The sequence below is a fragment of the Tamandua tetradactyla genome, chromosome 4, assembly GCF_023851605.1.
Source record: "Tamandua tetradactyla isolate mTamTet1 chromosome 4, mTamTet1.pri, whole genome shotgun sequence".
In the NCBI taxonomy this organism is placed as follows: domain Eukaryota; kingdom Metazoa; phylum Chordata; class Mammalia; order Pilosa; family Myrmecophagidae; genus Tamandua; species Tamandua tetradactyla.
In genome coordinates, this window is record NC_135330.1 from 2755326 (window position 1) to 2780740 (window position 25415).

General features: G+C 40.9%; 2 protein-coding genes and 1 pseudogene across 2 annotated transcripts in view; 1 reads left to right on the forward strand and 2 right to left on the reverse strand.

Moving 5' to 3' along the window:
- The window catches only part of LOC143679731 (late cornified envelope protein 1E-like), a 281074-nt gene that overhangs the window by 79539 nt on the left and 176120 nt on the right, over positions 1 to 25415 (reverse strand). The gene's annotated exons all lie outside the window — the stretch shown is intronic.
- On the reverse strand, positions 928 to 4208 carry LOC143679730 (elongation factor 1-alpha 1 pseudogene; annotated as a pseudogene).
- Positions 15606 to 23779, forward strand: LOC143679726 (uncharacterized). Its single transcript, XM_077155948.1, has 3 exons — positions 15606 to 15656; positions 16748 to 16907; positions 17781 to 23779. The coding sequence occupies exons 2-3, from the start codon at positions 16770 to 16772 to the stop codon at positions 23085 to 23087; spliced, it is 5445 nt and encodes a 1814-aa protein (XP_077012063.1). The 5' UTR covers positions 15606 to 15656; positions 16748 to 16769; the 3' UTR covers positions 23088 to 23779.

Genomic DNA, 25415 nt, shown 5'->3' on the forward strand with positions numbered 1-25415 from the left:
ATTGAGACTTGTTTTGTGGCCTAGAATAGCGTATATCTTGGCAAATGTTCCAAGTACACTTAAAAAGAATGTGTCTTCTGCTGTTATTGAGCAGAATCAGCTATAAATGTCGGTTAGATCAAGTTGGCTGATACAACTGTTCAAGACTCCTGTATCCTTACTGATTTTCTACTTGTTTTTATAAATTATTGAGAGTTTTTTTTAAATCTCTGACGTAGTTGACTATTTCTTCTTGATGCTCTATCTATTTTTTGCTTCATTTAACATTTGGAAGTATGTCCTTTTGATGATTTGATCCTGCCTGTGTTCCCCTCCCCGCGCTGCAGCCGTTAAGTGAGAGCATTCAAGGGGTTCACATTATTTATTTCCCCTATGCTGCCTGTGATTCAACGTCTGCAAACCATTTTTCATTCTCCTCCTCCCTCCAGATTGCAGTTGATGAAAGTGAGAGGGTAAATCTGACCCATGGTGCTCCATTTTGGCCAGAAGCAAAAATCCTGAAAGGAAATAATAGAGGAAAAATTTTCAAGGGATGATGGAGCAATATTGAGGAAAGAGAACTCCAAAGAGATGAAGCTGTGCTAAGACTCTGAGATGGGAGTGTCCCTAGCAAATTCATGGAGCATCAAGGAGGCCAGTACTGCAAGAGCAAAGAGAGTCAGGAAAAGTATAGCAAGAGATGAGATCAGAGATCCTTTACTGCCTTTCAGGCGTCTGTTTACTCTGCTTGAGATGGAGAGTCACTATCAGGTTTTTCATTGTTGTTGTTTGCTTGTTTCTCATTAAACTTTGTTCTAAGGGGTCTCAAAATTCTGTGACAGATCTTTAGTCACAGTTTCCATTTAAAAGTACTGATTTTAAAAACTAATAATGTAAAACTGCCACGTGAAAACGAATCATTTTTATGAAGGTTTTTATGAGGCATTGTTATCATTAACCAGTCTTTTACTATTAAACTTAAATGGCCAATTGAGACAAATAGTTCTGAGACTGATCTTCCACAACTGAGTAAGACTGGGGTGGCAGGTGGTACAGGTGATGTTCTCTTAGCTTCGGCGTTTCCTTGCCAGCTCCAGCAGCCTTCTTGTCCACGGCCTGGATGGCACCCACAGCAACTGTCTCATATCGTGAACAGTAAAAACCCAGACGAGGGTAGTCAGAGAAACTCTCAGCACACATGGGCTTTCCAGGAGACCTATCAAGGATGACGGCATCACCAGACTTCAGGAATTTCGGGCCAGCTTCCAGCTTCTTGCCAGAATGGTGATCGAACTTCACCTTCAGCTCACCAGACCTGCGAGCAATGTGAGCTCTGTGACAGTCCAGCACAGGTGCATAGTCAGCACTGACTTGGCCTGGATGGTTCAGGACACTCACCTGAGCAGTCGGGTCAGCTGCTTCCATTGGTGGGTCTTTTTTGCTGCCACCAGCCACATTGCCATGATGAACATCTTTTACAGACATGTTCTTGACATTGAAGCCCCAACATTGTTCCCAGAAAGAGCTTCACTCAAAGCTTCATGGTGCAACAGACTTTCCTTCAGTTATAACTTTGACTGGAGCAAAGGTGACCACCATGCCCGCTTTGAGAACGTCAGTCTCCCCTCGGCTCACAGGCACAGTGCCAACACCACCAATCATGTAGGCATCCTGAAGAGGCAGATGTAAGGGCATGCTGGTTGGGTGAGAAGGTGGCAGGATGCAATCCAGAGCTTCAAGCAGTGTGGCTCCACTGGCATTGCCACCCTTACAGGTGACCTTCCATCCCTGGAACCAAGCATATTAGTACTTGGCTCCAGCACGTTGTCGCCATTCCAACCAGAAAGTGGCACAAACGCCACTGTCAGGGTTGTTAAGCCAATTTCCTTTATGTAGGTGCTGACTTCCTTAATGTTTTCCTCATATCTCCTCTAAGTGTAAGGTGGTTCAGTGGACTCCCTTTTGTTAACACCAACTATAAGTTCTTTCACACCCAGTGTGTAAGCCAGAAGGGCATGTTCTCGGGTCTACCCATTCTGGTATATACCAGCTTCAAATTCACCAACACCAGCCGCACCAATCAGGACAGCACAGTCCGCCTGAGACGTGCCTGTAATCGTGTTTTCAATAAAGTCTCTGTGTCCTAGAACATTGATAATGTCACATAATACCTGCTGGTCTCAAATTTCCACAGGGAGCCATCAGTGGTGATACCATACTCACATTCAGCTTTTAGTTTATCTGAGACCCAGGCATCCTTGAAGGACCCTTCCCCATCTCAGCAGCTTCCTTCTCAAACTTTTCCAATGGTTCTTTTGTCTATCCCACCACATTTGTAGATCAAGGGACGCGTAGTGGTGGGCTTGCCCAGTAATGACAATAATGACAGTGTTGAGAAGAGACTTTTTCTTTCCCACTTGGGCTGATGGCATGGCATTCACGACACCTGTGGTCTGGTGGCAAACCTGTTTCAAAAAAGCACTACCCAGTTTTAATCAGAAAAGTGCCCTGCGGAGACTTTTATTTTAAAATATGCACTCAGTCTACTATGTTGACAGTACACAGTAGATCAAGTGTAGAAAAGGCAGACAAGTTAGGAAGCTAATAATAGCAGCAAGAGGTGACGGTGGGTAGACCACCGTAACAGCAGTGGAGATGGTAACATGGTTTCAAATTCTAGTTTTAATCAGCAACTACAATCAACAGGATTTGGTGACAGTTTATCTTTGAGGTATAAAAGAAAGAAGTAAAAAACCATCTAGTATTCCTTGCATTATACTGTATCGTAATTATCTTTCACGTCTCACAAAAATTTCGAGGGTTATCTCTTATTATTGAGGCTGTATCTAGAGGATGAGTATTGGGCGTGCATTTGATACCTTTTTTCCATTCCTTTCCCTATGGTCCAGCACATATCAGCACCTACAAATTTCACTTAGGTAGAAGAATGTAAAGCTCATGGGACTCTCTTTTCAAACTCGCTAGGGTTGAAGTAAGGTCTTCTGCAGATATAGGTTAGATCAGTCAACTGAGTTTCTGAAGGTAGGAGCCATAGAATCTCTATTTAAGTTACAATAGTTCTTGCTTCACTACCATTCTCAAAACAGATATCCAGCCTACTTTATCTCCCACAACCCTGTTTGACAAATAGCGAGGCTAAGGTTTCAGACTGCTGAATTGTGGAGCTAATAAGCAAGAGACTCTGCCCTACAGGAGACATGTTGCAACTTCGCTCATATGCACCTGATTCAATTTGCTTCTGACTTTACCTGAAGACCTGATTTGGATTGGGCTTTGCTTCAGCTGAATTCCAATCACTGCCAGCCTAGAGCTGCTTGCAGGATAAGGAAGTAATTTAACGCTTAGGTAACACAGCCTAGCCTAGCTTGAAAGGTCAGCTTTATATTTAGGTAAAGTAGGTTCTAAAACTACAGAATATACACTCACACAAGGCCCTCACTTGGCAACCATCTCCCTGTCACTTGCACCAATATGACTCAGTACTCCCTGTCTGTAAGGATTCCTGAGGTAGGAGGGCAGGAAGTAGAGAAGTTCATATATCCATAATCAATTAGAGACAACTGAGAATGTTTCCTCCATGAAAGAGAAGAGTCAGAAATATTTTTCTATCTATGAACTCCCCCCGCCCCCACAAAGAAACCATGTTTTTAACATTTGGGGAAGAGGAAGGTTTCCTGGTGAGGATGAGATAGCTAAGCACCACAGAGAACTAAGAAAGGATTTCCAGGGGATAGAGCAAAGCAGAGCATGATAGCTTATGAACTGGAAAAACAGGATAAATACACCATAGATGTCTCTGTCCTTGCTGCTAAGTCATAAAATGAATGGGAGAAAACGAAGCAAACAGTTTAGGTACACTATCAGGCAAATCCAGAGCCCAGGAACTGTGCTTTGACCTGCTGTCCCCAAAACAAACGGGTCCAATTTGAGAATTTGATGTCCATTATGAAAGAGTTTGTGTTGTCATCATCATAAATAAAATCAATATTACTGACATCATAATCACCTTTAATTAATGTGGCCCATCAGCCAACTGTATTTCTGAGCCAGAGCGATGACCCTCTTCCAAGCAGACCAGCCACAGGCCACTCCATATAATGCCCAGTACTAGATGCACAGTAACACTGATGAATCTCCCACACAATATCTGACCTATGCATTCAGCTCTCAAAACAAAACTGGTGAGACAACATTCGTGATGATATCATCCACAAAACAGACACAGAAAGCAGAGTATTTCAATCAAATGCAAAAAAAGAATAGTACTTTTTTGAGTAAAAAAAATAGCAATTTCCACAACTTATTAAATGGCTGTTTTGTTCCAGGCACTTGATATAACTCAAGATTTTTAACAGTCCTATGAGGAAAAGTTCCCACATTTACAGAGATATTAATTCATATAACTAATAAGTGGCAGAGGCAAGATTCCAACTCAGATCTGTCAGTTCCAAAGTCTGTGCTCAGAATCACTACACTAAACATATTTGCTATAAATTTTGTTCTAGCTTCTAGGAAGAATACAAGAAACAGGTATTAAATAGTCCTATCCCGCATCTGCCCGGGGTTCTTCTATCTGACCAGGCTTGGGAAATGAGTGCCAGGAGTAAGACCCTGGCAGAAGTCATGCTAAGAGCCTTTCCTCTTAGAGCAAACTTCCAGGCCCAAGTGTCCATAAGTCTCTCTAGCCAAATCCATCCTAAAAATGGGTGGGATATCATATTTGAACATCCTAGAAAGCTAAGCATGGGTCTTTCTATACCTGGGCTCCCAGGAGCCTCAGGAAACAGATGCTGCTCCAAATGTCTTTGCCCTACCTGAAACGTGGGCATAGGTGGGGCAATCGGATTAGAGAACAGAAACCATCCCTGAGACCTTAGTCACCCTATAATATTTACATAGAACAATTATTCTATCTGCCTTTTGCAATTATCTCGTGAAGCTAGGAATCTAGAGTCCCTGATTCAGGACACCATTCCCCAAGGAAGAAAACCTCTCGCTGAGGAAAAAGTGAGACACTGCAGATAAGGCTTTCACAGATCCCCCATTACTATCCTTCCTCTTAAACGCCAGATGCTCAGAGGTGACTTAAATGGAATAGTCCTCGAGTACTCAAGCACTGCTGGCATCATTAGTGCCAGAGGCCAGGGATTAGCATGTGGGTAGAGTACCTTTATTTATAATAGGTACAATAACTTGTAAATGGAACAAATGAAGTTATTATGGATAATGGTAACAATCAACAATATTACTTGGCTTAATTCATGAATTATAACCCAAGTCTGAAAGCTGTAATCAATAGAGGTCCTGGATTTATTTTTCCCTAGCTCAATCATCACTGATAGCCCAAAATAAGATTTTTGTTCATTCTTTCCTCATCTGGAAAAATCAAACTTCTTACTTATCGTAGCACAAATCTGCCCCTAGTTAAAATTTATGCTGATTAAGAACAGACAGATATATAGTCAAATGTCTGTGGATATTTCAAACAGGCAAGTACTGAGATCACTGAAAGGAAATGATGGATAACCCCAGGCTCATCAATAACCCTAAACCAATATAATTTCATGGAGAGCACTGTCTTTAGCACTTGGCCTTGCATGTCACAGATCTTCAATACCATCTATTAACTGTGCATGGGAGTTTGTGTGTGTGTGAGAGAGAGAGAGAGAGAGAGAGAGAGAGAGAGAGAGCCAGAGTGATGTGTACATAAATCTTCAACAGGTTTTCTCATGCCCAAACCCTGAGCTTCAATCCCAACCCAGCTTCCCTATACTATTTTACTCACAATCGTGACTGCCTCACTACTTGGGAGTACATTGCCATGAAAAGGGAATGAGATCATAACAAATCTTAAAAAAAAAAAAAGCTTGCTAAAGTAGAATGAATTCCTGAGAGTCACTTTATAACTGATAGGCCTGAACCAAAGAAACCAATCAAATAACTTTAAACTTTATATTTTTAAAAATGGGTCCCAAGGTGCAGCCCCTTGAAGATGTCTGATTTTTAAAAGTCTTATCAGTTATTCACTTTATTTCCAAAACATGTTTCTAAATGCTTATGAATGCTTCCAAAACTCAAATTCATGCATAAAAGGCAAATATTGTCACCTACAAAATGATACTCAAGAGCATGTAATGCTCTGAAGAGCCTCTTCTCCATATTCTTATCATTCACAGGTTTATTTTTTAATCAGGGAAGCTGTAGGTTTACAGAACAATCATGCATAAAGCAGAGAATTCCCACATCACCCTATTGTTAATACCTTTCATTAGTGTGGTATATTTGCTACAATTGATGAAAGCACACTTTTATAACTGTACCGTTAACTAGAGTCCATGATTTAACTTAGGGTATTTTGCTTGTGTTGTGCAGTTTCGTGGAATTTTTTTTTAATTCTAGTAACATATATACAATCTAAAATTGTTCCTTCTAACCACATTCACATTTATAATTCAGGGCTATTAGTTACATTCACAATATTGTGCTACCATCACCACTATCCATTACCAAAACTCTACAATCAACCTGAATAGAAACTCTGTAAAATGTAAGTATTAACTTCCCGTTCCTTTTACCCACCCAGCCTCTGGCAACCTATTATTCTAGATCCTGCCTCTATGAGTTTGCCTATGCTAATTATTTCATATCAGTGAGGTCATACAATACTTGCCTTTTGTGTCTGGCTTATTTCACTATAGCTACTCTATCTTCAAGTTTCATCCATGTTGTTGCATGTATCAAAACCTCCTACCTTTTTATGGTTGAGAAATATTCCATTGTGTGTATATACCACATTTATTTATGTACTCATCAGTTGATGGACACTTAAACTGCTTCCACCTTGAGGCAATTGTGGATATGACCCCAATGAATACTGAGGTACAAATATCTGTTTGAGCACCTGCTTTCAAATCTCTTGGGTATGTACCTAGAAGCGGGATTGCTGATTCATATGGTGATTCTATACCTAATTTTCTGGGGGAACCACCAAGATGACTTCCACAGCAGCTGCACCACTTTACACTCCCACCGACAATGAATGAGTGTTTCTGGTTCTCCAGACAATCTCCAATGCTCATAAATTTCTAATTTTTTTTTTGTTTTAATAGCAGTCTTTCTAGTGGGTGTGAAATTGTATTTCATTGTGGTTTTGATTTGCATATCTCTAGTAGCTAGTGATGTTGAGTATTTTTCTCATGTGCTTTTGGCCATTTGGATAGTCTCTTTGGAGAAATATCTATTCAAGTCTTTTACCAACTTTTAAATGGGTTGTTAGCCTTTTTATTGTTGAGTTCTAGGATTTCTGCATATTAAATTCTTATCAGACATGTAGTTTCCAAATATTTTCTGCAATTAAGTAGGTTGTCTTTTCATTTCCTTTATAAAGTCCTTTGATGCACAAAAGCTTTTCATTTTGATGAGGTCCCATTTATCTATTTTTCCTTTTGTTGCTTGTGTCAAGTCTAAGAAAACCATTGCCTAACACAATGTCCTGATGATGTTCCCTAAGTTTTCTTCCAGGTGTTTCAGAGTCCTGTTCCTTATATCTAGGTCTTGGATTCATTTTAGTTCATTTTTATGTATGGTGTGAGTTATGGGACCCCCTTCATTCTTTCACACATGGATTTCCAGTTATCCTAGCACCATTTGTTGAAGAGACTATTCTTTCCCAGTTGGACTTGGCACCTTGTTCAAAAATCAGTTGGACATAGTTGCGAGGGACTATTTCTAAAATCTGAATTTGATTCCATGGTTCTATATACATTTTCTTGTGCCAGCACCATGCTGTTTTGACCACTGTAGCTTTGAGATAAGTTTTAGAGTCAACTTCATTCTTCTTTTATAAGGTAGTTTTAGCTAGTTGTGGCCCTTACCCTTCGAAATAAATTGGATGATTGGTTTTTCCATTTCTGCAAAGAAGGCTGTCTGAATTTGTATTATGATTGTGTTTAATCTGAAATTATTTTGTATAGAACTGATATCTTAACAACATTTAGTCTTCCAATCCATAAGCATAGAATGCCCGTCATTTATTTATATATATTTTAAATTTCAATTAGCAAAGTCTCGTAGTTTTCTATGTATAAGTCCTTTGCATCCTTGGTTAAATTTATTCCTAGGTGTGCTGGTTTGAAAGGAAGCATGTCCCCTAAGAAAAGCCATGTTTTAATATAAATCCCATTTCTTAAAGGTAGAATAATCCCTATTCAATACTGCATATTTGAAACTGTAATGAGATCATCTCCCTGGTTGATGTGATTTAGTCAAGAATGGTTGTTAAACTGGATTAGGGGATGACATGTCTCCACCCATTTGAGTGGGTCTTGATTAGTTTCTGAAGTCCTATAAAAGAGGAAACATTTTGGAGAATGAGAGATTCAGAGAGATTCAGAGAGAGCAGAGAATGCTGCAGCACTACGAAGCAGAGTCCACAAGCCAGCGACCTTTGGAGATGAAGAAGGAAAATGCTTCCCGGGGAGCTTCATGAAACAGGAAGCCAGGAGAGAAAGTACCAGATGACGCTGTTTGCCATGTGCCCTTCCAGCCAAGAGAGAAACCGTGACTGTGTTCACCACGTGCCTTTCCAGATGAAAGAGTACCTGAACTTCATCGATCTTCTTGAACCAAGGTATCTTTCCCTGGATGCCTTTGATTGGACATTTCCATAGACTTGTTTTAATTGCGACATTTCTAAGACTTGAATCTGTAAACTAGCAATTCATTAAATTCCCCCTTTAAAAGCCATTCTGTTTCTGGTATATTGCATTCCAGCAGCTAGCAAACTAGAACAGATTTAGGTACTGGAGAGTGGGGTGCTGCTGCTGCGGTTTGCAAATACCAAACATGTTGGAACGGCTTTTTAAATGGATGGGGGAAGATTCTGGAAGAGTTGTGAGAAGCTTGATAGAGAAGGCCTAAAATTCTTTGAAGAGACTGTTGTTAGAATTGTAGTCTCTAAAGATACCTCTGACCAAGCTTTAGACAGAGATGAGGCCCGTGTTATTAGAAACTGGAAGGTAGGAGACCCTTGTTTTAAAATGGCAGATAATCTGGCAAAATTGACTAGTGGCTTCGGCTGGAAGGCAGATTATAAAAGCCATGAACCTGGATATTTAGCAGAGGAGATCTCCAAATTAAATGTTGAAAGTGCAGCCTGGTTTCTCCTTGCAGCTTATAGTGAAATGTGACAGGAGAGAGATAAGCTGAGAACTGAGCTCTTGAGTAAAAAGAAACCAGAAATTGAGGTCCTGGAAAATTCTGGGCCTACAGAAAGGGAGACTACAGAGTATAGTGTGGATTTAACCAAATGTGGAACCAGCCAGCCATTTCAGAGAAAGTCAGGATCGGACATGGAGTTATCCAGGAAAGATTTGTGGAAACTCCTTATGTCTGATGGGCATGATCCAAGGCTACTGCATAGAAAGCCAACGAGAGTGCTGTGGGACCTGTATAAACAGAGCCGCTGCCAGTCTGGACTGAGGGGTTCAGAGAAGGGACACATTGGAGGAAAAATAACTTCAGAGGCAAAACCGTGGAGTCTGGAGTCAAGTCAAGAAGCCTCAGGCCAGGAGAGTGGACCCACCCAAGCACGTGGAGAGGGTGATTTTGCCCCAAAGGCAGAGGGTGGGCCTTCTACCTCGGTGCAGTGGGAGAGTCATGCCGCCTCAGGCCTTGGAGAAGGTGAAGCACATTCCTTGGGGTTTGGGGAGAGCCTGGCTGCCACCACATGGAGGGGTTGAGCGTGTGCCCTGGAGAAGGCAGAGAGCCCGGGTGTGGCCCCGATGCTTGGAGAGGGTGGAGCCTAGAAAAAGGTGGTCTCCCCAATGTCCCCCAAGGTTGCATTTGGAGAGAGGCAGGCCTCTGCATAGGCATTTGGAAAGGGTGGGACTGCCGCTTTCTAAAGCCCTGAGGATAAATGACTCTCAGACTTTGAAAACTAATGGACTTTGCCCTGCAGGTTTTCGAAACTGTATGGGTCCGGTGACCCCTGTGTTCCTTCCTCCCTATGGAAATGTGTATATGTATCCTATGAATGTTCCTCCTTTATATGTTGGCAGCAAATAACTTGTTATGAGTTTTCAAAGGTCCAGAGCAAATGGAGAGAATTTTGCCTTGGACAGACAATGCCTGTAACTGACTTGATGAGATTTTATGCTGTCTCTAATTTTGTACTTCATTGTATTGCTGCTGAAAGGTTTAAGGTTTCTGATATTGTTATGAAATTAATGTATTTTGCATATGGGAAAAACATGTCTTTTTTAGGGGTCAGAGGGTGGAATGTGCTGGTTTGAAAGGAAGCATGCCCCCTAAGAAAAGCCATGTTTTAATATAAATCCCATTTCTTAAAGGTAGAATAATCTCTATTCAATACTGTATGTTTGAAACTGTAATGAGATCATCTCCCTGGTTGATGTGATTTAGTCAAGAATGGTTGTTAAACTGGATTAGGGGATGACATGTCTCCACCCATTTGAGTGGGTCTTGATTAGTTTCTGAAGTCCTATAAAAGAGGAAACATTTTGGAGAGAGAGATTCAGAGAGAGCAGAGAATGCTGCAGCACCATGAAACAGAGAGTCCACCAACCAGTGACCGTTGGAGATGAAGAAGGAAGACGCCTCCCGGGGAGCTTCATGAAATAGGAAACCAGGAGAGAAAGCTAGCAGATGATGCCATGTTCGCCATGTGCCCTTCCAGCTCAGAGAGAAGCCCTGACTGTGTTCGCCATGTGCCTTCTCACTTGAGAGAGAAACCCTGAACTTCATCAGCCTTCTTGAACCAAGATATCTTTCCCTAGATGCCTTTGATTGGACATTTCTTTAGACTTGTTTTAATTGGGACATTTTCTTAGCCTTAGAACTGTAAACTAGCAACTTATTAAATTCTCCTTTTAAAAAGCCATTCCATTTCTGGTATATTGCATTCTGGCAGCTAGCAAGCTAGAACACTAGGTATTTGATTCTTTTAGTTGCTATTGGAATTGGAAATTTTTCTAATTTCCTTCTCAGATTGCTCATTACTACTATATAGAATCACTACTGAATTTTGCATGTTGATTTTGTACTCCACCATTTTGCTGAACTCGTTTATTAGTTCTAGTAGCTTCTATTGTGGATTTTTCAGGACTTTCTCTGTATAGGATCATATCATATAAAATATGAAAGTCTTACTTATTCCTTTCCAACGTGGATGTCTTTTATTTCTTTCTCTTGCCTAATTGCTTTGGCTAGAACTTCGAGTACAGTACAATGTTGAATAACAGTGGTAACAGTTGATATCTTTGTCTTTTTCTTGATCTTAGAGAGAAAGTGTTCAGTCTCACTATTGACTGTGACTCAAGACCTGGGTTTTTCATATATGCCTTTTATCATGTTGAAGGAATCTTTCTTCTCCTATTTTTCTAAATGTTTTTATCAAGAAAGGATGGCAAATTGCTTTTCTGCATCATTATAAATGCTGAATGTGTTTTCCCCTTCAGTCTCATAATGTGGTGTATCTCAGTAGTTCATTTTCTTATGTTGAACCACTCTTGCATATGTGGGATAAATACCACTTGATCATGGTGAATAATTCTTTCAATGTGTTGCTGGATTTGAATTTCTGGTATCTTACTGAGGATTTTCGCATGTATATTCATAAAAGAAGTTGACCTGTAATTTTCTTTTCTAGTAGTGTCTTTATTTGGCTTTGATGTTAGGGTGATGTTGGCCTCGTGGAATGAGTTTGGTAGTGCCTCCTCTTTAATTTGTTGGGAGAGTTTTGCAGGATTGATATTAATTCTTGAGCTGTTTGGTAGAATTCAGCTGTGAAACCATCTGGTCCTTGGCTCTTTATTTTTTTATTAGGAGGGTTTTGATGACTGATTCAATCTCTTTATTAGTTATTGGTTTGTTGAGATCTTCCTCTTCTTCTTGAATCAGTGTGGGTAGTTCGGGTATTTCGAGAAATTTATCCCTTTCATCTCGGTTATCTAATTTGCTGATGTACAGCAGTTCACTTTATCCTCTTATCGTCCTTTTTATTACAGCAGGGTAAGTAGTAATGCTCCCCCTTTGTTTCTAATTTTAGTCTTTATGTCCCCTCTCCTTAGGTTTGTGAATTTTATTATCTTTTCAAAGAACTACTCTTGGTTTTGTTAATTCTCTCTACTATTTTTTATTCTCTATTTTATTTATCTCTACTCTAATCTTTGTTATTTCCTTGATTCTGCTAGCTTTTGTTTTTCCTCCCACTGTGTGTCAGCTGAATATTCTTTCCATAGCTCATCCTGTTCAAGAGGAGACTTCTTCAAGTTAAAGTAGTTTGAGTTACCTTCCTGTAGTGCTCAAAGAGAGTTCTGAATCACTTAAAACTTGCCTTAGGGCCTAAGTGGGGAAGGGCGCTTTTTATCACACCTTAAATTGCGAACAGCTCTCTAAACTGCTCTTGGAGAAAGAAAATACCTAGTAAGTATCAGTGTCCCTGAATTAACTCTCAGTGTCAGCTTTAAATTGAGCTCATCAAAGAAACCCAAAACAGGAGTTCCTATGAGTCACAGCAGAAAGCAGAAAAAACTTTTGGTTCTTTTGATAGACATAGAACACCTCCCTCCCACCCCCATTCTCCCCCACTTAGGCCCTAATGCAAGTTTTAAGTGATTCAGAACTCTCTTTGAGCACTACAGGAAGCTAACTCAAATTGCTTTAATTTGAAGAAGTCTCCTCTTGAGCAGGATGAGCTGTGGAAAGAATAGTCAGCTAATATACAGTGGGAGAAAAAACAAAAGCTAGGACTTTCACAAATACAACTAAAGTTTCTTCTAACATTTTAAGGTATAGCTTTCCCTGAAGACAATCCAGTGGCCAATATTGCACAAGCTTTATAGAATGGGCCTAAAATCAAAGAGTCTGGTAGACCCTTGGAATCCACAGTGGTGTGAGTATGGAATGAGCAGAGACTGATGAGATGAGGAGGGCAAAAACGAGGTCTAAACTGTGCTTTAGCACTGGAGACAGTGCTCCCCAGCTCTTAAATCCAAGCCTTTGCTTCATTGGACTAAACTATCTTTCAGAACCCAGGCAAGTAAAGTCTGTGAAGATACAATCAAATCAATCCTTAAAAACCATCACTTTGATTCCTTTCCAAATGTCGCCTGGGCCTCTGGTAGGACCATAATTAGCCTCCAGAACTGCAGCTACAATGACATGGCATGTGTCTACTTGTATCCTGACTACTAAAAGACTGTGGTTATCATTACGGGAAAAGTGAAGCACTGAGAAGTGAGGAAACTTTCTTAAGGATACAGACACTGTAAGAAACATAACTTACTTGTGAATATACTAAAAACCAAGTAGTAAAAGGCTGAATTTTAGGATAGGTGAATTATATCTCTATAATGCTGTTATTTTAAAAAATAGCACTGAGTTACCTTCTGGAACAATGCTTTTGAAAGAGAAATAGTATTTCTGCCTTAAAAGACCTACTATTAGCTTCTAATGCACTATTATCAAACATGATAAAGTACCTCGTATTTGCAAAGCATTCTGCAAGACACTATGACATTTTTAACAGGGAGGAGGTTGCAATAATTATATAATTTACTAGTGATTTATTATATGTAAGACAGGTACTAAGCAATTTCACAGATTATTTTAAGTAATCTCTATTAATGAGGTAGATGCTATTATTCCTATTATATAAGTTGGGACATGGCGGCTCAGAGGACTTACCCAGGTCTTCTTACCACCTACAGTTGGTAAGTGGCAGAGCTGGGATTTGAACTCCAGTCTTTTTTACTCCAAAGCCTACATTATTACCCATTATGCTAAGCAAGTTAGAAGAGCGAGAGAGATTTGAATGAAAAGTATACAAAAGAGTGAATGGAGGAGTTCTGAGAGTAAGCTGTCTATGGCACTTTTTCAAAGGTCTAATCTAGAATGTTGGAATTGCAATGCAGTGATGGCTTTAAAAGTCTACCTCAATGTGGAATCTGGTGACCTGAAGTTCCTCCTGAAACAGCAGTCATCTCAAAAAGAAAGCACAATTCCAAAAGACACATACAATTGAATGTGACCACAATATTCGAGAAGCAACACAACCTTCTGCGAGGTCATGTGGTCTGGGGCTCCCTGGTTATGAGAGCAATGGATATTACTTCAGGGTATATTAATTAACAGTCTGTGAACAGACCTCATTCTAAGGGTTTGTTAAGGTCCGGCCATGGGTCTAAACAGTAGAGTGAATAAGGTAAGGTTTCTGTCCCAAGGGAGTGCCCAGATTGGATTTCATTGACCGAATATATGCAGAACATATGAAGTTAGGTGCCAGGCCCTAGCATCAACCAGCATGAGTTTCTATCCTAATAGCGCTACCATTTCGCAGTTACGATTTTGGACAAGTTATTAAACTTCTCTATACCTCCATTTACCCATCCATTAAATGGAAATCATAATAATATTGACTATACAGGGTTATTTGTGGGGAATGAATAGATTAATGTGTGAGTAAGCACTTAATTAATGATAGCTACTTACATCATCAGAAAATGTGGCTCTCCATACTCAATACTTATAACTTTAATTATTTTTCTTCCCTCAGGCATTATATTTTATATATATGTAACATCTGAGATATGTATGTATATATGTGTTTCCATAAAAACACATATATATAAATAAAATATTTTGCCAAGGGTTCAGGCCCACAGCTATCAGACTACCAATGGACAGCAGGTGCCAGAAGAAAGCACACGCTAAATCTACCTCAACATTTCTGAAAACATGATTTTCATATATAGACCACTAATATACTTTTATAGCTTAGAAAAGGACCTTCACAGGGTCAGAGGTCATGTTTCTTTTTTTCCTGGTTGACAACATCCCTTATATTACTCTTTCATAGCATTTGCATTTGGGTGGTTCTGACAATACTAAAACAGTGTTTTTGGCATAATTATATATAATAGATAAAGAGAAGTAAGCTAGTATAATGGTTAAGAGCAAAGGCATTGTGATAAAATAGATCTAGGCTCGAAACCTGGCTTCTACATCTACTAACTTGTGGGCCCTTGAAGAAGACTCTTACGTTTTCTGAACCTGTTTTTTCATTTGTAAAATGGGATAAAAAATAGATATTTCATAAGAATGTTGTGACTATTAAAGGAGATGATATATGCAAAGCACTGTGCATAATATTTAGCACACAGTAAATTCTCAATAAATGATATTACTATTATTTCAAAAATACATGAATTAGGTGAGCATAATGTTCATAGATGAGACCCAGTTGCAGTTAAATAAGCATTTACTGAGCACCCATCCAGTATCTGATATTCTGCTTCTTTCTCTGGGTACGAGATGAAGGAAACGAACTACACAATTCTTCTAAAACAGTCTCTGCTTTTCACAAGTGTATGACACTGAAAAAAATGTCCTGCAACTTGTCATCATACTGGAAGGTGAGGCCAGTAGCAACCTTTCTTGCAATCAAAGTTGAGAATGTGAAGAAGTAGGAAGGTAAACATGAGAGAGGTGGAGTAAGGTTTGGTTGGAAATGAATCAGCTCATCCCACAGAGGGCAGCACCCACATGGAGTAAACTATATAAGGCCACTATTCCAATCCAGCCTCACCCTGCAAGCTGCATCAGGCTTTACCCTATTTGTTCCTTTGGTGAAACAGGTGAGAAAAATTTCATCAAGCTATATATATGTATGGATATTTAGTGCTGTCCAGAGTAAAAATTCAAGAGTATGAGTTGAAACAGAGTTAATATATAGTTGGTTTTTCTCTTCTTTTCTTTTTTCTTCTTTTCTTCCCTTTCTCTTCTTTTGTTTTCTCCTTATTTACTAGTTTTGTTAGTTTAGTTTATTATGGTGTCTTTTTGGAAAAGTTTGTCTTTATGGAGATGATAACGTAAGCAGGCACGAGCCTTCTCCTAGGCCATTCCATACTCTCTTCAAGATCCCTTTGCATACTAGTTTTTCTAGACTGTAAAGCCCAAACAAGGAGGCTGGAACTGTTGTAGAGCCCCTTCTTTGTTCAGGATCGGGTTCCAGATCTCCAAGATCTAATCATCCACTAATCAAAGGCCATGTGTGTTGTTGAGTCTTTTTTCCTGATGAGTGAAAGAGAGCAATGCTTGGTGAGTGTTGGCCGACATTGGGACAATAACTGCGTTCTGATGATGGCTGTCTTGTGCCTAAGCACCGAGATATGTGTGGTCCATTTTGCCCATTTTCTATGAGTTGAAGGTGTTAATATATAGTTGGTTTTTCTCTTCTTTTCTTTTTTCTTCTTTTCTTCCCTTTCTCCTCTTTTGTTTATCTCCTAGTACCCAGAAAGAAAGTAGGTACCCTGGGTAGAAGGCTGTCATTTTTTATTTTGCAAAAGCAGTGAAACCAGAGATTGAAGCAATGGTGGGTCTGGAAACTTTACAAGCTCCAGGATGACACTCAGGACACCAAAATACACGATATGTAGAGACAATTGTGTAAAGACCTCATTCGCCAAGGACAAGAAGATCTAGCCTCAGTTAAATCTCTAACATGCCATGACTTGATCTTAGTAAAGTGACTCTAAGTTAGTAAAATTAGTTTTCACTGTGTTGAAAGGTATTGTATCAACCCTGACACATCCTTTTTATTGAGGTATTTTAGGTTTAAAACAGAAAAGAAGTTTGAAAAAATACGGTGATTATTATTAAAATTAGGACTGCTGAAAAGGTAAAAGAAAGAAAATGAGCGATAGGTCCTTTGTTTTTGTTGTTTCAGGTTCACTCAAACTCGCAAAAAGATGACCGCACTCTTGAGAAGCATTGTCACCGTCATTGATATTTTCTACAGTTATACCAATCAAGATGGGGAGTGTGACACACTGAGCAAGGATGAGCTAAAGGTACTTCTACAGAAAGAGTTTCATCCAATTCTGAAGGTAAGAACCACATATGAGGACTGAAGATTGTGGCTGTCCTGTCCCTGCTCCGCTAGATGACCAGATCAGCTAAAAAGACCCTTACAAGTAATACTTTTGGGGACATCAGAAAGGCTATTGAGGCAGCATTTATGTAAAAGTGAATCTTTCTTCTCCAATTTCTTGTGTACTCTGACCTTGCAGATCCCCAGTCTTTCTCATACCCTTCAGTCCCTCCTCAAAAAAAAAGGAAAATCAGAAAACAAATGTGTGCTAAGATATGGATTAATATTTTACTCTCTTATATGGAAAAAAAGTATAGAGAGGGAAATCATACAATGATTAGGATTCAGGAGTTGCATAGCCTACCAGTCTCATCACGTAGGTGATTACTGAGTCATGAAACCAGTTCTAAATGCAATTGTGGGGGTGGAAGGTGGGACCTGGCAAAGTATTCAAGATGTTTAAAAACTGAAAGTAAAATATAAATATTTTTCCATCAATTTGGGAATGACTCAGCTATGGACTTCAAAATAATAGATCTTAATAGAGCATATGTTAGAATACATTGTTTTCAATTTAGGTAAAACTAAGATGCTCCAGTTACTGTACTTGGCTTATTCCATTCCTTCTTGTGTTCCATACCTTAGCACTTAATCATCTAGCTCCATTCTTTAAACTGTATTCTTCCAAGGATCCCAAAAATCTTTATTTTTTCTATTATCTCTTGATATTTGCTGGGTCCTATTATGGACCTTAGCTTGAAGTAACTCATGAGTGGACTAAAACTACCTAATATCAAACATCCACAATTCTACGGCCCTACTTGAATTTTTTAGCTGAGTATGCGAGCTAGGCTGACCTGGTCTTCTTTCATGTGTTGCCTGTATACAGAACCCAGATGATCCAGACACAGTGGATGTCATCATGCATATGCTGGATAGAGACCATGACCGAAGACTAGACTTTACTGAGTTTCTTCTGATGGTATTCAAGCTGGTTATGGCCTGTAACAAGGTTCTCAGGAAAGAATACTGTAAAGCTGCAGGGTCAAAGAAGCACAGGCATGGTCACCAACACCAAGAGGAAGAAAGTGAGACAGATGAAGAAGAGAAGAGGAGACAGAAATCAGGTTATAGGCGTTCAAGTTGGAATGAAGGAGAGGAGTGTGAATGTAGTTCTGGGGGCTCAAAGGGAAATGCAAAACACAGATATGGGTCTGACTCCAGGAGGTGGGGTAAGCAAGATGGTCTATCCTTCTCAGGAGAACAAGAGGGATCTGAGAAAGGGTGCCAAGGGTCTAGCTCTGGCCACTCATGGAGAATTGGAAAAAAGAGACATGGTTCCACCTCTGGAGAACTGGGGGAGAGAAGTATTATTTCCTCTAGTGAATCTGGGGAAGAATATGAATCTGGTTCCTCATCAAAGAGTGGAGGAAGGAAAGGCCACAGTGATCTGTCACGTAGATTTTCTAGTGGGTGTGAATCAAACTCCACTCAGTCAAGAAGGAGTGGAGGACAAAATCTTGCGTTTAGCTCTGTGAGTTCAGGAGACTGTGGGAGGCAAAGCCATGCATGTGGTTTCAACAATTCTGGTGGGTGTGGAAAGCCACAAAATGATTCTAGTTCTTGTCAGGCAGGTATATTTGGAGAGCAAAGTAATCAATCTAACTATACCCAGTCAGGTTGTCAACCAGAAAGTAGTGGAGGACAAGGTTATGGCTGTTTATCAGGAGGTCAGGCCTCTGGATATGGTCAGAATGAGTGGGGCTCCTGTGGTGAGTCTTCAGGTCACAGGGGATATGGATCTAGAGTATGCAGTCAACCACAGAATTGTGGAAGACAACAAGAGGGAACAGGTTCAAGTCAGTCCTCTTGTGGACAATATGGATATGCAGAAAATCAGTCTTCCAGTTATGATCAACATGGATCTGGTGCCTATGGCCATTCTTACAATTCTGGTCAAAGTGAGTTTGCTAAATGTAAACATGAATCTGGTTCTGAGCAGTTTTCTGGTTATGGCCACCATGGAACCAGCTCAAGCCAAAATTCTGGCTTCAGCCAACATGGGTCTGGCTCTAGTCAGTCCTCTGGCTTTGGCCAACATTACTCTGGATCAGGCCAATCCTCTAGTCAACATGAGCCTTGGTCAGGTCAATCATCTAGTCAATGTGGTGCAGGCTCAGGTCAGTCTTCCAACTTTGGTCAACAATGCTCTGGGTCAAGTCAATCTTCTAGCCAACATGGCTCTGGATTAAGTCAGTCCTCTAGCCATCATGGCTTTGGTCAACATGGCTCTGGATTAAGTCAGTCCTCTAGCCATCATGGCTTTGGCCAACATGGCTCTGGATTAAGTCAATCTTCTAGCCAACATGGCTCTGGATTAAGTCAGTCCTCTAGCCATCATGGCTTTGGCCAACATGGCTCTGGATTAAGTCAGTCCTCTAGCCATCATGGCTTTGGCCAACATGGCTCTGGATTAAGTCAATCTTCTAGCCAACACAGCTTTGGCCAACATGGCTCTGGATCAAGCCAGCACTCTAGCCAACATGGGTCTTGGTTAGGTCAGTCCTCTAGTCAACATGGATCTGTAGCAGGTCAGGCCTCTAGCTTTGGCCAACATGGATCTGGATCAAGCTGGTCGTCTAGTCAACAAAGAACAGGATCAGGTCAGTCCTCTGGGCAACATGGGTCTGGCTCAAGTCAGTACTCTAGCTTTGGCCAACATGGCCCCAGATTAAGTCAGTCCTCTAGCCAACATGGCTTTAGCCAACATGGCTCTCAATCAAGGCAATCCTCTGGCCAACATAGATCTGGCTCAGGTCAGTTCTCTGGCCAACATGGGTCCAGCTCTAGTCAGTCTTCCAGCTTTGGCCAACATGGCTCTGGATCATATCAATCCTCTAACCAAGGTGGCACCTGGTCTGGCCAGTCCTCTAGTCAATATGGATCTGGCTCAGGTCAGTCTTCCAACACTGGCCAACATGGCTCTGGATCAAGCTGGTCCTCTAGCCAACACAGATCTGGCTCAGGTTGGTCCTCTGGGCAACATGGGTCTGGCTCAAGTCAGTCCTCTAGCTTTGGCCAACATGGTCCCGGATTAAGTCAGTCCTCTAGCCAGCATGGCTCTCAATCAAGGCAGTCCTCTGGGCAACATAGATCTGGATCAGGTCAGTTCTCTGGTCAACACGAGTCTGGCTCTGGTCAGTCTCCCAGCTTTGGCCAACATGGTTCTGGATCAAATCAATCCTCTAACCAAGGTGGCACCTGGTCTGGCCAGTCCTCTAGTCAATATGGGTCTGGCTCAGGTCAGTCTTCCAACACTGGCCAACATGGCTCTGGATCAAGCTGGTCCTCTAGCCAACACAGATCTGGCTCAGGTTGGTCCTCTGGGCAACATGGGTCTGGCTCAAGTCAGTACTCTAGCTTTGGCCAACATGGTCCTGGATTAAGTCAGTCCTCTAGCCAGCATGGCTCTCGATCAAGGCAGTCCTCTGGCCAACATAGATCTGGCTCAGGTCAGTTCTCTGGTCAACATGAGTCTGGCTCTGGTCAGTTTTCCAGCTTTGGCCAACATGGTTCTGGATCAAATCAATCCTCTAACCAAGGTGGCACCTGGTCTGGCCAGTCCTCTAGTCAATATGGGTCTGGCTCAGGTCAGTCTTCCAACACTGGCCAGCATGGCTCTGGCCAACTCAGATCTGGCTCAGGTTGGTCCTCTGGGCAACATGGGTCTGGCTCAAGTCAGTCTTCTAGCTTTGGCCAACATGGCCCCAGATTAAGTCAATCCTCTAGCCAGCATGGCTCTCGATCAAGGCAATCCTCTGGCCAACATATATCTGGCTCAGGTCAGTTATCTGGTCAGCATGGGTCTGGCTCTGGTCAGTCTCCCAGCTTTGGCCAACATGGTTCTGGATCAAATCAATCCTCTAACCAAGGTGGCACCTGGTCTGGCCAGTCCTCTAGTCAATATGGGTCTAGCTCAGGTCAGTCTTCCAACACTGGCCAACATGGCTCTGGATCAAGCTGGTCCTCTAGCCAACACAGATCTGGCTCAGGTTGGTCCTCTGGGCAACATGGGTCTGGCTCAAGTCAGTCTCCCAGCTTTGGCCAACATGGCTCAGGATCAAATCAATCCTCTAACCAAGGTGGCACCTGGTCTGGCCAGTCCTCTAGTCAATATGGGTCTGGCTCAGGTCAGTCTTCCAACACTGGCCAACATGGCTCTGGATCAAGCTGGTCCTCTAGCCAACACAGATCTGGCTCAGGTTGGTCCTCTGGGCAACATGGGTCTGGCTCAAGTCAGTCTTCTAGCTTTGGCCAACATGGTCCCAGATTAAGTCAGTCCTCTAGCCAGCATGGCTCTCGATCAAGGCAGTCCTCTGGCCAACATATATCTGGCTCAGGTCAGTTCTCTGGTCAACATGGGTCTGGCTCTGGTCAGTCTTCCAGCTTTGGCCAACATGGCTCAGGATCAAATCAATCCTCTAACCAAGGTGGCACCTGGTCTGGCCAGTCCTCTAGTCAATATGGGTCTGGCTCAGGTCAGTCTTCCAACACTGGCCAACATGGCTCTGGATCAAGCCAGTCCTCTAGCCAACACAGATCTGGCTCAGGTTGGTCCTCTGGGCAACATGGGTCTGGCTCAAGTCTGTCTTCTAGCTTTGGCCAACATGGCTCTGGATCAAGCCAATCTTCTAATCAGCATGGATCTGGCTCAGGAGAGTCTTCTAGCTGTGGGCAACACACGTCTTGCTCCAATCAGTCTTCTAGTTATGGCCAACATGAATTTAGTTCAGGTCAATCCTCTGGCTATGCCCACAGTGAATCTAGTGTAAGTGAACAAGGGACCTGTGGGACAAGTTCAGGCAAATGGTGTCCACAGTATGGAAGACCAATATCAGATTCAACCTCCAGCCAGATAAGAGAAAGCAACCAAGAGAGAACTATACATAATGATAGTGAAAGAAGCAGGGGTCACAGTATATCAGGAAGTGAATCTGATGGGCATGACAGAAGCTATGGATATAAGCAACAAAGGCACAGATCCAGTCAAGATGGTACAGTTTCTAGCAGAACCAGAAGGCAGGAAACAAGACAAAGCCAATCAAGTGACAATGATGGTCAATCAAATAACTGTGAGAGATATTCAACATCTTCCCATGGACATTCTGAAAATGAATCAGGATCAATTACAAACAGGAATAAAAGATTGACCCATGCACAGTCAGGAGCCAGCTCTGGACATTCTGGTTTAGATCATAATGAAACAGCAACTGCCGATGATTGGTCAGGGCCTAGCACAAAAAGACAAATATCTACTCATGGTCAGTCAAGGGATATATCTAGATATGCCCAGGCTCATCATGGCCAATCTGAAGAGTTAGGATCCAGCTCAACTACAAGAAGAAGATCAAGCGAGAGTCAGTCCAGTGATAGTGAGTGGCATTCTGGGGACTCACAGGGACACTCGGGATTCAACTATAGTCAGACTGGATCTCAACATGGAGAATCAGGGTCTAGAAATACTGGAAGACAGGGAACTACTCATGGACAGTTAGGAGATACTAGTAGACATACCCAGTATGATGAAGGACCATCCAAACAGTCAGAATTCAGCACAACTGGGAGAAGAGGATCTAGCCATAGCGACTCTAGTGACAGTGAATGGCATTCAGAGGTTCCACAGGGACACTCAGGGTTCACCTATGGCCAGGATGGATCTCAACATGGAGACTCAGGGTCAAGCAATACAGGAAGACAGGGCACTACTCATGGACAGTCAGGAGATACCACTGGACAGGACCAGTCTGGTCATGGACAATACAAACATTCAGGGTCCAGCACAACTGGAAGAGGATCAAATCATAGCCAATCCAGTGATAGTCACTGGCATTCAGAAATCTCTCAGGGATCCACTCATGGGCAGGCTGGATCTCAACATGGAGAGTCCAGGCAGACAACATCTACCCACAGACAATCAGGATCTAGCACAATAGAGAGCCATACCCAGTCACATGTCTCTCACAGGCAGCCAAGTGTAAGAAGCAGTCATGGCCAGTCTGGAACAAATCATTCTCAATCATGGGTTAGTGACAGACAAAGCCATAGATCAAGTCAAGGCTGGACACATGGCAGCTATGGAAGCGCTGCATATGACTATGGGCAGTCTGGGTATGGGCCTTCCAGGGGCAGCCAATAAAAAGAAAGCAACCCAGGATAAAAAGTAACCCAAAGAAGAATGAGACACACAACCCAAAGAACCCAGGATAAAAACTAACCCAAAGAAGAATGAGACACACAACATGAAAGTAAGAAATTTAACCTGATCCTTTCTTTTGGTAGTAAGGGAATATGTCTTTTCTTTTATTTTAACTAGAGCACTATACTATACTCTATACCTTCTCTTTGGTGCAAGGGTTTTTGTAAGGCTCCAGAATCACTGAGCTCCTTGGTTAGAAAATAACAAATGGAAGTAAAATGGCATGAGGGACTAAATTCAGAACTATATTACAAAGTGATTTGGATATTATGGAATAAAATGAGATTTAGTGATAGTTGGTTTTTTGTGATGGCTGTTGTTTTTAATTTCTGAGACTCAGAATTTGGATTTTCCAGAATTTGTTTTGATTATTGAAAAACCTATCCAAGGAGTTAAGAGACATGACTTTGGAGCCAAAACTTTTCTAGTAACATTGTAACACATTCTACACCCTGAAAAAATAATGTTGTGGTAGTTCCCAAGGTGAAGATTCAGGATATTTTTATCTTTTATTTTTGGCCATCACTGGAACTCTATACTACTATTTTTAAATTTATTGTCATGACCTCTTGGATGTGGTATTCAGAACACTGTATTGCATAAAAATAGACAATAAACTTTTCATCAAAGTATGATTTCTCTTCTCTTTCATTCTCACAAACACAAGCATAGCTCCCTGCCAATTGCACATTTCATTCTTCTACCATTGGACACCTAAAGGACGTTAAGCATTCAAATACCCAAAGAAGAAAAAGTCAACCACATATGATCTGTTCCTCAATCAAATGACTGTGCAAATCATTTACAGGAAAACTGATGTATACTGATGAATTGACCTCAGATGCTTTGGTTAATCATGATCACTACAGTAATCATTATCAAACATAACTCCAAGTAGTTATTTCCTAAGACGGCCCAAGCTCTGGAAATAAGTTATTCACCAGAGACTTTCTCTGCTAAAGATATTAATTGAAATATGCCTTTGAATGAAGGCTAATGGGAGTGGGCTAGAGGTCCTGATGTTTCCAGTAGGAGAAAATTCATTAAAAATATACTTCTGCAATGGAGGAGAAAAATGCAAGAATTTGTTATGAGAATCAAGAGAAGTGACAAAGAATAGAAAAATGAGTACAAAAGATACCAACTTCAGCAAAAAGTGTATTACCCTAAAACCCAAAGGAAATACAGCATGTCTGAGCTAATAAGGACCTTAAAGACCACTTGCTCAGTTTGCAGATTAAAAGGATGAAACTATACAAAACATATTTAATAAAAAATAAGAATTCCCTGGGTCCTCTAAATCTGATTTTGTGCTACACTACCTACTTTCTCCCACCTCCAAAGAAAATCAAGCTACTTTTCTTCCACCTTCACTTTAGGAATTCTAACTAAAGTGAAAGTTATCAGGGGCATTCAAGATCACAAGTCCCTCTTGGGGACCTGGGTTAAATAAGAAACTACAAAATCAGGCTCATTTTTATTAGATACAGAGAATATCCTATCAACTTTTTAACTTTTATTCAAAGGAGGACTATATTTCATAAACCTTCAATCATGCCATGTGATCAACAGGATACTAGTCATATTAGCTTGCTGTTGAAATGAAATAAAATTAGTTATACTATTAATGAGTGATAAAAATAACTGTGCATACATAATTAACCCCAAATAATAATCTATCCATACAAATGTATCCATTATCCATTCATTCATTGAATAAACACACAAATTATAAAAGTATCATTAGAAATATAAATCGTATATTTAACCTCATCCACACACTTTCTATTACAGGTAGAGTAAATGAGACCCACAGAAGTGAACTTGCCTATATCATATAGCTAATGAGAAGTTATGCTGTGGTCAGTGTATAGGCTTCCTCATTCTCTACCAAAGCTCTTTCTGCTCTCCCAGGGCAGCTGCAATCATTCCGTATGTCTATAACATCCTTTAATCTCTATATACTCAGAAATGTCTAACATTTCACCAGTTCCCTGAATCAATGTGAATCTGCCCTTATTGTGTGTGTGTGTGTGTGTGTGTGTGTGTGTGTGAGCCTGTGTGTGGATATCTGTATTTATAAATATATAGGTCAGATATTATGAGTGATTCCTATGATCCCTTGATTTTTAACTCATTTTACATATAATGATAATATAAATTTTAAATAAATGTTTAAATATGATGAAATATTTTAAATACATTTCATACTGTTATGATCCTCAATAATTTGTTCTAATTAAACTGAGAGCCATTTTCCCTTTGCTT

What these genes read in the sequence shown, in the direction of transcription:
- LOC143679726 (XM_077155948.1), top strand. Translation starts at nt 16,770, where the DNA reads ATGACCGCACTCTTGAGAAGCATTGTCACCGTCATTGATATTTTCTAC. An exon ending in AGTTTCATCCAATTCTGAAG is followed by an intron (nt 16,908 to 17,780) that starts GTAAGAACCACA and finishes GCCTGTATACAG; the next exon opens with AACCCAGATGATCCAGACAC.